The following is a 13,889-nucleotide window of genomic DNA, read 5'->3' as shown; positions in this document are numbered from 1 at the left end:
TAATGCGTGGACTCAGACTCTCTACCTCTTCTTAGCCAGAATGAGGAGCAGTCCGCGATGGGAGGTGTGGAACCTCATTCCCTGGGGAAAGGAGCTTTGGCTCGGGCTGTATGGAAGGGTCCCTAGTACATACAAAACCGACCAAGTCCTTGGCTCTCTCTGAGACTTGGTTTGCCTGTCTCTGAATCAGGAGAGTAGGTGCTCACAGTTGAACTCCCAGGATCCCACAGCCACAGGCGCTGGTTGTTGGAGACCGAGAACCTACCTCTTGTCATGGTGTCCCTCATGTGGTGATGGGTGAGGGTCCCCCTTGCGTCCCGGGGCTCCAGGGAAGAGAGGCATGCTGCAGGCTCCGCAGGCAACACTCCCAGCAGGCAGCGGAAGCTGAAGGACTGTTTGGAGGAGCTGGGGCTTCGGTGAAAGGGGTTGGATAATCACACTGAATAACACAAAAAGTTTTATAGGGCAGCCAGGCTGGGGCAGGGCCCCAGTGCCACACTTTTTGCCCCTGATGGAGGCAGCCGGAAGAAAGCCAGGAGCTGGGAGAGGCAAGAGGAGGTGAGTGAGAATAGGGAAGCACATATGTGCAGGGTGCACTGTGCGAGGCTCTGGGGTCCTAGGAGCAGCCCTGTGGGAGGAGGTGGTCACCCTGGTGCAGGCCCTCAGCACGGGCAGCCTGGTCTCTGCTGTCACCACTGTGTGGCGTCCTTTGGCTCCGGCTCCATTAGGACACCACCATTCGAAGCTTCTTGTCTCGTGACGCAGCCAGAACAGCCCACACAGAAGATCCAGTTGAGTGATCGCAGAGGTGGGGACCGAAGGCCACATGGAGTCACACGTGATTTTGCTTGGGCCATACAGTGTTTATTTATTTTTAGTTGTGGTAAAATACACAGGACGTAAGATTTACCATCTCAACCATTAAGTGTCCAGTTCAGTGGTATAAATACAATACATTCACATTATTGTGCAACCATTACCACCATCCATCCGCAGAACTCTTTTCATCTTGCAAAACTGAAATTCTGAGCCCATTAAACACTAACTCTCCATCCCCCGCCAGCCCCTGGCACCCACCACCCTACTTCCTGTCTCTGTGAAGCTGACTCCTCTAGGGACCTCATATAAGTGGGATCATACTTGTCCCTTTGTGACTGGCTTATTTCACTGAGCACGCTGTCTTCCAGGTTCATCCGTGTTGTCTCAAGTGTCAGAACTTCCTTTTAAGACTGAATAATATTCCATTGTGTGTAGAGACCACACTTTGTTCGTCCATCATCCATTGACAGACACCTGGGTTGCTTCCGCCTTTTGGCTGTTGTGAATAGCGTTGCTATGAACATGGGTGTGCGAATCTCTCTTTGAGTCACTGTTTTCAGTGCTTTTGGGTGTGTCCCCAGAGGTAAAATTGCTGGATCAATTCTATGTTTGATTGAGGAACCTCCATACCGTTTTCCAGCAGCTGCAACATCTTACATTCCCACCAACAGGGCACAAAGTTCCAGTTTCTCCACACCCTCACCAACACTTTTTTTTTTTTAATGGTAGCCATCCTAATGGGTGTGAGGTGGAGTATTTCTTTTTTTAAGCCCACATTTTAAAAGTGGGAGGTTTCACAAAAAGAAGTTTATAGTTTCCACATAAAATATTCTCAGGAGGGACTTCCATGGTGGCACAGTGGTTAAGAATCTACCTGCCAATGCAGGGGACACGGGTTCAAGCCCTGGTCCGGGAAGATCCCACATGCTGCGGAGCAACTAAGCCCATGCGCCACAACTACTGAGCCTGCGCTCCAGAGCCCTCGAGCCACAACTGCTGAGCCTGCACGCCACAACTACTGAAGCCTGCATGCCTAGAGCCCGTGCTGTGCAACAAGAGAAGCCACCACAATGAGAAGCCCACGAACCGCAACGAAGAGTGGCCCTGCTCACCGCAACTAGAGAAAGCCCGCGTGCAGCAACAAAGACCCAACGCAGCCAAAAGAAATAATTAAAAAATTCTCAGGAGGTGGCTCTGATGACTGAGCCCCGTGTGGGACCACTGCCGGCCGGGGCACCCTCCTGCCAGGCCTCCCTGGATGGCCCACGCCCCTCCATGCCTCGGGAGGGGAAATCAGAAGCTTTCAGGAGGTGCTCCTAATAGGTCTGAGAAGGTGGGAAGCTCTGTCCACATTCCGCTGCATTGCTGCCTGGAGACCATCAGCAGGACTGGGTGGTCACTGCCCCTCTTCAGGGGGGTCTGTGTCCTCCAGTTGGTCAGGCTGTCCTGCCCGGCCTGGGGCCTGTGCACCTCTGTGTCTGAGACCCTGGTGCAGTTCACACGCACCCATTCTGTAGTGGGCAACCATGATGGCTTCGTACTGTGTCAGTTTGGCTGCACTGCACTACCTCTCCCAGAGCGCCCTCGCTGCTAGGTTTCCCGGTAGGGTGGGCCACAGGCAGATTCTTGCCAGATTTGGAAGGGAGCAACCATTTTGGTTGGTGAGCTGCTGATTTACCTCCTTGCTGGGAAGTGGCACCTGGGCCTGCAATTACTCTACTTTCCCTGGACTCTGCTTCAGTTTTTCTGACTACTGGGCCAGGTGTGGACATGTTGAGCTCTGGATGAAAGGTCTCAGCTTCTGCAGGATACCCTCATCGCCAAGGTCAGAGGCAACATGGACATGGGTTTCAGTCCTGTGCTAAGTGCCAGGCCCTGCCCTGGCAGAGGACAGCTTTAGCTGGGTTGGTCCCCAGCAGTTGAATGGGTGGAGACCCCATCCTTTGGGTCGCTCAGGCTGCTCGACCTGGAAAGGGGCCTTTGCAGTGTGTGCAGAGCTGTCCGGGGCCCAGGGAGAAGTAGAACCCAGGAGTGCAGAGGGTAGACCCGAGATCCTGAGGAGGTTCACAGGGAGGCAGGGTCCCAGCCCTGTGAGAGGAAGGAAGCGGCTTCACAGGAGGAGAGAGCGCTACCCAAGGGGTGCAAGAGACCGAAACCTGAGACTCTGGCCAGGGGTGGTGTGTTCAGACTGCCCTGGTCAGCAGGTGAGTAAGAGAAATCTTTTTTGGCTCTGTTTATAGGTGAGGGCACTGAGGCTTGGAGAAAACAGTCTTGTTTTTTCTCTTGTTTTTTTCTCTTCCAGAGAAAAGACCATGGTGGACCCAGGCTCAGAACCCTGACCTCATCCTCTGTGGGCCCCCCACCTAACTCCCCTCCATCGGTGGGTGTGGGCGTGGACTGTTGCTGTGCCCTATCTTACAGACAAGAAAACCACCTAGTCCTTTGTCTCCTTTGCTGCACAATGGATACCTCCTCCAGGGCCTCAGTGTCACGTGCCTTCAGTGTTCACCTGGAATTGAGGCCCCTTGAAGCCAAATCCAAGAGACACAGTAAGTAAATGAGCTCCCCCGCTGTGTGCAGGAGCTGAGTGTGGTGTCAGGGCAGAAAATACACCTTCAGCACCAGTAAGGTGAGTGTTGGAACACCTCCCTCGCTGGGCTGTCTTGAGGCTGAGGTCTCTGCCCTTCCTCAGAGTGCCTGGCACACGCCGAGCGTTCGTTCAACTTCAGGATGTGGGGCCCACCTACAGAGATGCAGCTCGGCCGAAGGGTCTGAGTGAGCAAGTTGGGAAGGTGGGGGACCTGTGGGTGGAGGACAGTGGGACCCTAGGAGAGTGGTTTTGAGGAAAAGCAATTTGAATAGATGACAAGGTCCAGGATATGGGCATGGGAGGATAAAGTGAGTTAAAGGAATGAGAGACCAGATTGCAAGGGACATAAACCCAATTTCAACTAGCTTATGTGAAAAGCAAGTATCAGCTCACAGAATAGCCAGGTCTATGTAGCTTCAGGCATGGCTGGATCCAGACGCTGCATTAATATCCTTAGTTCTTGGCTCCACCTTTATGTCTTGGCTCTTTTTTCAGGTGGGTTTTCCCTATGTGTTGACAAAGATGGCCACTGGCAGCTCTGGCCCCAGTGTCCCTACCCTTAGTGATCCTGGGTGAGAGAGCACCTCTTTCTCACTAGTTCCAGGAAGTCTCAGGATTGACTCATTGAACTCACTGGGGTCAAGAACCAGTTTCTCCAATCATTGTGGCCAAGGAACAGACTAAACACCCAACAGCCAGGTCTTTGGTCACGCAACCATCCCTGGGACTGGTAGGGTCAGACCCCCCAGAGCCATGTGGCCTGAGAGTAGGGGAGCGGTTTGTCTCCAGAAGAAAATTAAAGTGTTTTTTATTATCAGAAGAATGAGAGATGCTACCTGGAGAAGATAGGCCTTGGCGTGGACAACAAGCCAGAGGCTAAGACTTCAAAGAATGGAGGGGGGCGGTGGTGACAAGGGTGTGGGGGGCAGCATCAGGGCCAGAGGCTGCTGGAAGAGCCAGGTGGTGTGAGCAGTGAAGGGCGGATTTCAGTGGGAAATCTGGAAGGACAGTGTGGCATAAGGCCAACCTGAAGGGCACTTTGGGGCCTTGGAGCTCACGGGATGTCTTCAAAGGATAAAGAGTCAGTAGGGGTGGAGCTTTGGTCAGGGAGGACTCTGGGAAGGGGAGGTGGCTCAGTGTGAAGGGTTGGGCAGGAAGGAGCAGTGTCCACGTGCCCAGGTCCCTGCAGCCCTTCCAACCCTCTCTGAACCTCAGGGCAACCTAGGAGAGTGTCAGAAACCCAAGCCCCAGGCCCCAGCCTCAGATGCTGACTTGGACAACTGGGGTGAGCCCAGGTGGCATCTGGGCTTGGGTTTCTGGTTTAGGGAAAGAGGGTGTGGAATGGGAGGGCTCCCGTTTAGCTGGCCAGGAGCGCCATCCCCCAGAACCCTGGGGAGGCTGCGGCCTCTCACTGCTGCTAGCTGCTGGTGGCCTATTGCTTGGCTCTGCAGGCAGCTTGGGACCGGCCGAGGCTGGCACGGTGGCCCTGCAGCAGGGCACTGGGCACACTGCCCCAAAATCAAAACTGCAAAGTAGATGAAGCTGTTACTGATCAGTAAGTGGCCAGGACATGGGCTGACAAGGTGGGTGGAGTTCCCAAGAACTGAAAACAGCCTTTGCCCTAATGCCAGCCGGATCAGGGCCCCATCTGGCTCTCAAGTCTCTCTCTCCGAGCTTCTGCCTTGAGGGCAATGATGTGGCACCCCTGTGACTTCTGTCTCCCCACTTCTCCCACACTGGAAGCGTGGGCAGGGCAGGCACCTGTGCTGGTTTGGCCCGCTGCTGTGTGCCCTGGGCCCAGGCCAGGGCAATAACACATTGGCAGTTGGCCCTGCAGTTCCCTGCGGCAGGAAGCAGTGGGGAGAACCTGCAGCAGGGTGGAGAGAGACTTGAAGTGGGACTGGCTGGCCACTTGCTCAACGTGGGAAGGGTCTGCCCTGTTACCCAGCCTGTGTGCTAGAGGAGGGTAGTGGCTGCCAGGCCTTGGTCAGGGTCACTTGCCGGCCAGGGCCTCTTCTCTAGGCGAGATCCCCTGCAGCTCTCTCACCTACTTGCTCAGCCTGGTCTGTGCATATGCACTACCCTAGAATGCTGTCTGGCTTTCCACTGCTCCAGGGCTCTCCCTGTTTTGGAGGGTTGTCCCTTCATAGGAGCATCTGTCAGAATAGGCCTCAAGTCTAGTGCCCAACTAGAGGCACAACTATTCCATAAGATGGACACGAAGGGTGGGAGGGTGTCCCAGGGTTGAGGGTCATTCCTGCCAATTTGTCTGTAACCCTGGGTCCCGTGTGCACTCCAGAGTAACTTACAAGCTCCAGGAGGGTCAGAGCCTTGCTCAGACCACACCTGTTAGTGGTGAGTGAACCAAAACCTGGCTCCACTGTCCCTGTCAGAGTAACACGAAGTCTCACTGAATTCGCAGTAAGCTCTGTGAGGGCCCAGCGTGCGGTGACCTTGTGAGACGTGAAGGTCTCTAACCCGCAGACCCCGCAAAGCCCCCGCTCCCCCGCCCCCCAGGCGGTGGACCCAACTGCCTATCTACCAAGGTAAACTCCGCACCTCCTTCGGGGACCAACCGGCTCCCTCTCATGCCGGGCACCTCTAACGGATCCGGGATGCTGGGGACCCGCCCCCCATCCAGCCCAAGCCCCGAGGCGGCCACGCCCAACCCTACTCCACTCGGAAGAAAACAAGAGCGGTTCAAAGGTTTAAACAATTTATTGTGCCCAATTTATTGTGTCCCAAAAACGGCGACGAGAAAAAAGAGCGCCGCGCGGCCCCGCGCCATTGCTCGGCGCGCGCCCGGAAACAGGCAGGGCGGGGGCGGGAAGGACTGAGCGGCCTCGCGTCCTCGCGCGCAGGCGCGGCGCGGCCTTCGGGGCCCGGTAACCAAGGCGACACCCGTTGCTAAGGGCGAGAGCCAATAGGAGCATCGCCAGGGCCGTTTCAAAAATCTAAAGCAAACAAAAAAACGCTCCCACGCGGGGGATGGGCAGGCCGGTGCGGGCCCGGGTCCCCTGAAGTCGGAGCGCGCGCGGCGGCCCGGGCCGGTGCCCCGCGCAAAACCTACGTGCAGTCGGGGTGGAAAAGCGGGCGCCGGTACCCCGCGTTCACTTGCGGCCCTTGGGCACTTTGGGCACGCTGGGCTTGGCCGCCTTCTTCACCTTCTTGCCGCCCGCGGCTGCCGCCTTCTTGGCCTTGCTGCCTTTGTCCTTCTTGGAGGCGGCACCCTTCTTGTGCGAGCGCTTCTCGGGCTGCGGGCCCTTGGCGGGCTTCTTGTCCGCGCGCCGCGCAGGGGCCGCGCTCGGGGCCGCCTTCTTGGCCTTATGCGCAGCAGGCGCCGGGGCGGAGGCGGGCGCTGGGGCTCCGCGCCGCTCCCCGCCGCCCTCCAGCTTCTTGCGGTTGAGCTTGAAGGAACCGTTGGCGCCAGTGCCCTTCACCTGCAGCAGCGTATCGTTCTGCACCAGCGCCTTGATGGAATACTTGAGGTAGGTGCGCCCGTTTTGCTGGTCGAACCATGCCACCTTCTTGGCCTCCGCGTAGATCTTGGCCAGCGACGAGCCGTTGCGCTCGCCCAGTCGGCGGATGGTCTCCACCACCAGCTGGCTGTATTTTCCTGGTTGGTTCTTCTTCTTGCTATTCTTCCTTTTTTTGGACGGGGACAGCGAGGTCGAGCCGCCGGCCTTGGCCGCCTTCTTGGCCGCCCCCTCGGCGGTCGTTAGCGGCAGGGCCTCCTCCAGCTCCACAGACATGGTGGCGAGCGGGTTGGTGGCGGGCGGGGCGCGGAAGCCCGGGGGCCGCGCCGGGAAGAGAAAGGCGAGGGGCCGCGGGGGCGCCGGGGGGCTGGGGGCGCGCGGCGGCTCCAGGCGGGAGCGGCCGCGGCCGTGCCTGGGGCCGGGCGGCAGGGCTGGGGTGGGGGCCGGGGCGGCCGGAGCGGGGGTCCCGAGCCGGGGCCGGCGCGGGGTCGGCCGGAGCGCAGGAGTCCGACGCGAGGTAGCCGGAGTGGGGATCGTCTCGGAGCGGGTTTAGTCGGCCTCGCGAGCGTCGCCGCCTCCGCCAGAGCTCGTTGGGCGTGCGCGCTGGGCTCTGGCGAGGAGGGCGCCCCGCTCTGCTTTTATGGCTCTACGGCGGACCACGTTGAGAACAACAACAGCCTGGTCCGGGGCCAGCGCCAACTTGTGCTTCTTGGAGCCCCTTCCCCGGCCGCTGGCTTCCCAGACCGCGCCTCCCCGGCGCCGCCGCGCCCGCCGCCGTGCGCCCCGGACAGGGCCCGAGCCTGCGGCGTGGCGGAGAGGCGGCCCGCGCCCAGGGAGGGCTCGGCAGAGGGGAACGGAGGGGCGCACCCTAGGCTGCGGGAGCGCGAGAGGAGGGGGGCACCCCGTTTAGGGCCGAATAGCGCGGGCCCCCGGGGAGGCCTCGCGGCCCGGAGCTCGGCGGCAGTCAGCCAAGAGTGGTCCACGGGCCCCCAAGGCCAGACCGCGTCCGGGGGGGCCCTGGCCTGCCCGCTAGACGCGCTTTAATTTGTCCGAACTAACACAGGGCACGCCCTCACGCGGTCGGCTAGGGCAGTGTGGAGGGAGCCGGGACGGCTTCGAGGGGGGTCTCCGCCAGAGTGCAAGAGGAGAGCGGATGCTGGCGCCCTCCCCTGCGCGCCCGGGGTCTCCTTACGCCTCGGGGGCCTGGGCAGGACGCGGGAGGCGGCGGAGAAGACCGCAGGTGCTTCTCTGGGGACATTTCCTAGCCGCCGTCCCCCCCCCCCGCCGCAGATGCTACAAGTGCCCCATTTTATGGTGGGTGAGCAGCCTCCATCATTCCCCCCAAAGCCAAATGGCGGCTCCGGCTGGGAGAGAGGGGAAGGCCGCGGACTCCGGACGGTTTCCCGGAGAGGATGGGGGAGGGGAGTTGCTCCTCGTTCCGGGCCACACCCCTCCCCCTCCCGTGTGGGGAGCGCAGTTGAGAGCGGGGGCTCCCTCTCCGGGTACCACGCGGAGGCTTGTGCAAATCTGGTGGCCCTGCCACTGGGTCCAGTATTGGGGGTGCGAAGGAGGCGCTGGACCATCTTTCTCGAAGCCAAAGGAGCCCCCACTTGGGGAGCTGAGGCCACGGGGAGACGCTCCGGGAGGAGGGCGGATCCCTTTGGGGTGAGTGATTTAGGCCCGGATCCTGCGGCCGCGGCCACGGCCACGGCAGGATAAACAGTTCCCTGAGGCCCGAGCATGGAGGAGAGGGGGTGGGACGGGGTGGGGGTTGGACTGGAGCTCCAGGGGTGAGAAGAGGTGCAGCCCGTGAAAGCCAAAAAAGCGGGGTGCGTTTCGTGCCTTCTGACCCAGCAGGCCCCCTGAGCGGTCTGTGCTTCCCCCTGTCACAGCGCTTGTCCGGCCCCCATTTGTTTTCCGACAAGCTGGGGAATAAGCCCCAGGGGAGAAGGAAATTGAGGCTGGTGGGGTGTTTGCGGGGGTCAGGGGCTTGAGCCACAAAAGGGGGCAGAGAGTGCAGCCCGTAGGAGAGGGAAGATGGATCTCAGCCCGGGCTCCTGCAGAGAAGGCCAAGATCCTCTCCCAGGGGGGAGGGCCGCTTAGCGAGCCCAGCCCAGGTGACGAAAGACCATCCGAAGTTCCTAACGTGGGGGGGGGGGGTGGGACACACGGGTCTGTGAGAGCTGAGCCTTGGGAGGAATGGGGAGCAGTGGCAAGGAGCTTGCAGATACTGCATGGCTTGAGCAAAGACCTCGGATTCCGAAGATGCAGGGTGTGTGCAGGGTGAGAAGCAGCGAGGTGTAGACCCCGTGCCCCCGAGGGGTCTGCCTGGGAGCAGAAGCCCTGGGAGTGAGCAGAGGGTGGGTGTGCTGGGGGTGGGCGTGGCGGCCCTCCCAGGAGGACCAGGGCGCACTGAGGTCGAGTGGGAGCAAGGGTGCCCACGAGAGAGCTGGCCCAGGGCCCTCGGGCGACTGGCACGAGGGGCTCCAGCTTGGGTCTCTGAAAGGTCAAAGGGAGAGCAGAGGGTGATAGCCCAGAAGGACCCCCGACTGAAACCTGCCCAGCCATCGCCGTGGAGGGGGCCAGGTCGCTGGAAATGTGAATCGAGCTGGTTGCAGCAGCAGGCGGGGTGAGGGCTGTCTCCCCGGGTCATCGGAGGGGAAGGAAGGACGTGGGGCTGGCTGGAGAGGGAGGCTGCCCATTGGAGACAGAGAAAGAACGGTCAGAGGGGAAGGGACGGCCAGGCGTGGCTGGTGTCCTGGAAGCCGAGGAGGAGAGAGTTTCAAGAAAGAAGGGCCGGTCTGTCCAGTGCGGCTCCCTCAGAGCCGGCTTCTGAGACCCTCTGCCTGGACCCTGCCTGTTTCGCCTGGTGTTTTACTAAGACCTAAATGACTTCCAGGATTTAAAAATCAGGCGATTTCAGTAAAAATGCAGTCCAGATTTCAGATTTCCCTTTTAAAAATCTGAAGACTTGATCGGGGTGGGTTGGGGGGAGTGGGCAGAGGGTGCAGGGCCTGAGTAAGAGTTCAGTGAAGGGTGCCGGGAGGCTCCCTTGCCCTGGGGGAGGCCTGGCCGTAACTGGAGGAGAGAAGGAATCAAAGCAGGGAATGGACACATGCAGGAAGGCAGTCCACAGGGAGGACACACCGGCCCTGCTGGGCTCCTTGGCCTGCCCGGAGGCGGGTTGCTGCCTGGGGCCCAGGGCTCAGGGATACTAATTCTAGGCTTGGGGTGTGGGCAGGGAGGCGATTTCCTCCCAGTGACCTCATTATACAAGTGAGGACACGGAGGCCTGGGTGGCAGTTAGCAGCCTTACCCAGTTCTCCAGGACGCTAGGCCTTCAGGGATGCCTCTTGAACCGAACACGCCTGGGTAGCCCCTGCCATCCTTCTAAGGACGTCACAGGTGGGGAAGGCCTCACGTGGCCAATGGGAAAATGCCAAAATATGGGAAAAGGAGCACCTGGAATTGGCCAGGGCCTGGTGGAGAGGGCCACCCCTTCCCCAGGGCCGGGGGTGCATATTCTCCCTAGGCAGGCTCCTCCAGTCCTGGGCTCCAAACACCATCCGTACGCTGGTGACGCCCATTTCTGTGTCTCTCCCGAGTAACAGGTGCCGCGGACTGCCCGCCACTTCCCCTGGGATGTCTAAAAAGCATCTCTTCTGTGTCCTCGCTGAAACAAAAACTCCCCATTTTCTCTTGCAATCCTGCTTCTCCCCAAACGTGCAGAAAGCATGGGCCCCTCCTCATCTCTTCTTCCCTCTCCCCCCACCCATAGGTGCCTGCGTGCTCTTCTCCCCCAGCCGCCGCGCTTGCCGCCCTCCCTCTCCAGGCTTTTTGTTCCTCCCACACACCAGGGGCTCCCACCTTGGGCCCTTCGCACCTGCTGTGTGGCTAGCTCCTTTCACCCAGAACCCATTCAGTGCAGCCTCCAGGCCAGCCGGGCCAAGATGCCTCTCTGGGATTCCTGTCTCATTACCCTGCTTTATTTTCTTCATAGCACTTAACGATCATCTGACCCTGTTTTGCCTATTGCTGGGGGGGCTCCAAGAGCGTAGCTGGGTCTGCCTTGCTCCTTGCCGGCCCCCAGCCCCGGGCACACCCTGCTTGGCGACGCAGCAGCAGGAAGGTGGACTCTGGGAGTCAGGAGCTCCCCTCCCCCAAACTCCCTGTGTGACCCACCTGCCTGGGCCCCGGGTGGTCTCAGTGTTGCCATCTGTATAAGGGGTGCACGCACAAAAGGGCAAACAGAGGCTCCTCCACCTCGGAGTGTTTCTGACAGCCTGGGCAGGAGCCCCGGGCGGGGAGGCCCAGAGGGCTGTGGGGTCGCCAGCCTGCTGTAGGAAAGGCCCAGTCGGCTGTGGCTGGGCTGCTGGGGTAACAGTTAAGAGGCCAAAGGGTTTGTCTCCCCAGAAGGTGTTTTAAACCGAGAGGTTGGCTCCAGCCTTAGCCTGGGCTGGGCCCAGTTTGGGGTTTGAAATGTAAATAAGAGGCATTAAGTGCTTTTCAGTATTTAAGGGGAGATAAAGGGGAATTCACCAGACGAGGCTGTGGGGAGGTTGCCTTTAAGATGCAAATGTGTATTGTGAAGCCCTGAATGGGGACGTGGTGAGGGCCTCTGGCCCCTCACCCCCAGGGCCGGCGGTGGGGCGGGGGTGGGACCGCCAGGCGGGAGGCTGAGATCAAAGGAGCGGACGAGTAGATGCTGACGCTTAGAGGAGGTGTAACGGGGGGCTGAGCTGCCACCGCGTCCTGTCCTGTCCCCGGGGCCCCGGCTGCCCACCACCTCTGCAGACACCCCCAAAGTGCTGCTGTCCTTAACGTGCAGGTTGTCAAGAAGGGACTTAGGTGCTTCTCAGTGTGGAAGGAGCCAGACCTCGGCAGGACCCGCCAACCCCTGGCACTGTGTGTCAGGGTCAGAGTGAGGGAGGCCCCCACTCCGGGGGACTGAGGACCGTGGGTGCCGAGTAAGGACCCCATCCTAGAGACGGGCCTGCAGTGCTGATCAGAGGCGCGGCGTGGAGAGTGGAGCCCGTACCCTGGGACGTGAACAGTGGCTCGGCTCCAGGAGGGGTCCTACCACCTCCCTCTTCCGCTTGTGCCCGAGCTGGGGACCTTCTCCAGGACTTTGACTTTTCTTTCCTTTCATTTCTTTAAGTGCTGGGTAGTTTTTTCTTGGTGAAGTTATTTGTGGTATAAAACCCAACGGGCGTAGAAGGATGTGAAGTGAAAACAAAGCCCCCGCCCTTGGCCCCAGCTCGCGAGCTGTGCGCGCACAGGGCTGCATGTTGCTGACTCTGGACACCGGGTCCGCGTCCAGGTCGCCTGTCCTGAGGGCTGCAGCGCCAGCCGTCTGGTCGTGTCCTCCTGCGGGGCAGGCGGGGCTGTTACTAAGGTGTTTCCGTGACTGTCCTTTGTTCACGAGCCCAGAAGTAGCCGCCAGATTCACTGTTATAAATCGGGTTAAGCCTTGCTGCCCCGCGACCGTGCAGCCCTCCGAGCGCCCCCTCCTCCCCGCACCCGCGTCCCCCATGAACGCCCATCCCGGCTTCTGTGACTCCACCCAGCCTGGCCTGTGTGTGTCCCCACCTCCCCGCCCCATTTCAGGCACCGCCATCCCCCCGCCCCCGTGACCTGGCCGCCTCCTCAGGGCTTCCCGACCCCCCATCTCTTCTGGGCCGCGGCCACCAGCCTTTGGGGGTGTGAAGGGACGTGGCATCCTGCCCCCCTCACAGCCTGGCCCTGCCGTCCCCACCTTCCCCTGCCCTTCCTTTCAGCCTCTGCCCAGCCCAGCCTCCCCAGGGGCCTCCCCTGCAGGGGTCTCTGCCTGGCTGGGCCAGGTCTGGGGGGAGCAGTGGAGTTGGATGGCATTTGGGCCCTTGTTTCAAGAACCGGGGAGCCGGCGACTCTCCTGGCCCAGGAGACGCGGGCTGCCGGCCCCCCTGTCTGCGGGGCAGGGGTCTCCTGGGACCCAGGCTGCCTGCTCCAGTGCCCCCGGCGAGGGAGCCGGCCCAGTGGGCGAGGCCAGACTTGTCTTCCAGCCTGGGGCTGTGGTAGAGCTTGACATCTCTTCTCCAGAAGGCCCGGGGTTTGAGGCCCGAGGAGCCCGGGCGGGTTTGCGATGGAGAGACCATTTGGGGAGGGGCCCCGGCGACCAGGACAAAACGCTACAAAGAGAGAAACCATCTTCCATCATCGCCCTGCGGGGCAGAGGCGCCGACAAGGGAATCTTGGCTTTATCTCCTTTCTTACAAGCAGCCTCAGCTGTGGAGACGCTCCCGTGGGGGCCGGGGTGGGGAGGGGGGGACGCGCAAAGCCCTACAGGGGGCGAGAGCAGCCTGGGCCCAGGCGCCGGGCATCCACCCATCCCGTGCGGCCGGGGCTGCGTTTCTGCCTGTGGTGGAAAACCGGGACCTAGGAGAGACTGGGTAAGGTCCCCGGTGACCCCTGGCCAGGAAGAGATGGCAGAGCATTTGCTGTTTACCTCATTTCAAGGCGGCCCCCCCACCGCACTTTCTAGCACTTGGTCTTACACCACCTCTCGCTTTCTCATGCCTGCCACCCCCAGGAGAGCAGGGGCCCGATCAACCCATGCTGCACGAGGCCTGGCACGTAGTAGGTCCTCAATAAATATTCGTTGAATGAATGAGATGGGAGTCAAACTCTGGCGGGCTTCCCGTCCCAGTGCGAGTCTGCGCGGTCCCAGGGCCGAGCCGAGAGCCCGAGGGGCCTGCGAGGCTCGCAGATGCTCATATCGGTGTGACTGGCGATCCCGACATTCTCTCCTGGTCAAGAACAACTCACAGCTGCCCTGAGAGGCTGGGACTCCACTCCCTAACTGCCGTTGTCCGGGGGGGCTGCCACCCCCCAGCCCGGGCCCCTGCCCTCCCCGCTCAGGACCCTCCAGGGCTCCCCAACCGTCCTGCAGCACTCGGGCCTGCTGACCTCTTCAGACTTTATGTCCTGGCGCCCCTGCCCTCCCCGCGGCCTCCCTCCCAGAGCCC

The 13,889-nt window shown here is 60.7% G+C and overlaps 1 protein-coding gene across 1 annotated transcript; it reads right to left on the bottom strand.

The window, feature by feature from the left end:
* Positions 1-6,108: 6,108 nt before the first annotated feature.
* LOC132527818 (histone H1.10) lies at positions 6,109-7,508 on the bottom strand. Its single transcript, XM_060163860.1, has one exon. The coding sequence runs from the start codon at positions 7,159-7,161 to the stop codon at positions 6,520-6,522; it is 642 nt and encodes a 213-aa protein (XP_060019843.1). The 5' UTR covers positions 7,162-7,508; the 3' UTR covers positions 6,109-6,519.
* Positions 7,509-13,889: the final 6,381 nt, after the last annotated feature.

Source organism: Lagenorhynchus albirostris, chromosome 10 (assembly GCF_949774975.1).
Source record: "Lagenorhynchus albirostris chromosome 10, mLagAlb1.1, whole genome shotgun sequence".
Lineage (NCBI taxonomy): Eukaryota > Metazoa > Chordata > Mammalia > Artiodactyla > Delphinidae > Lagenorhynchus > Lagenorhynchus albirostris.
The sequence above is the reverse complement of the archived record's forward strand: the minus strand, read 5'-3'. Positions and strand labels throughout refer to the sequence as shown.

Coding starts and splice junctions, on each gene's coding strand:
- LOC132527818 (XM_060163860.1), bottom strand. CDS start 7,161: ATGTCTGTGGAGCTGGAGGAGGCCCTGCCGCTAACGACCGCCGAGGGG.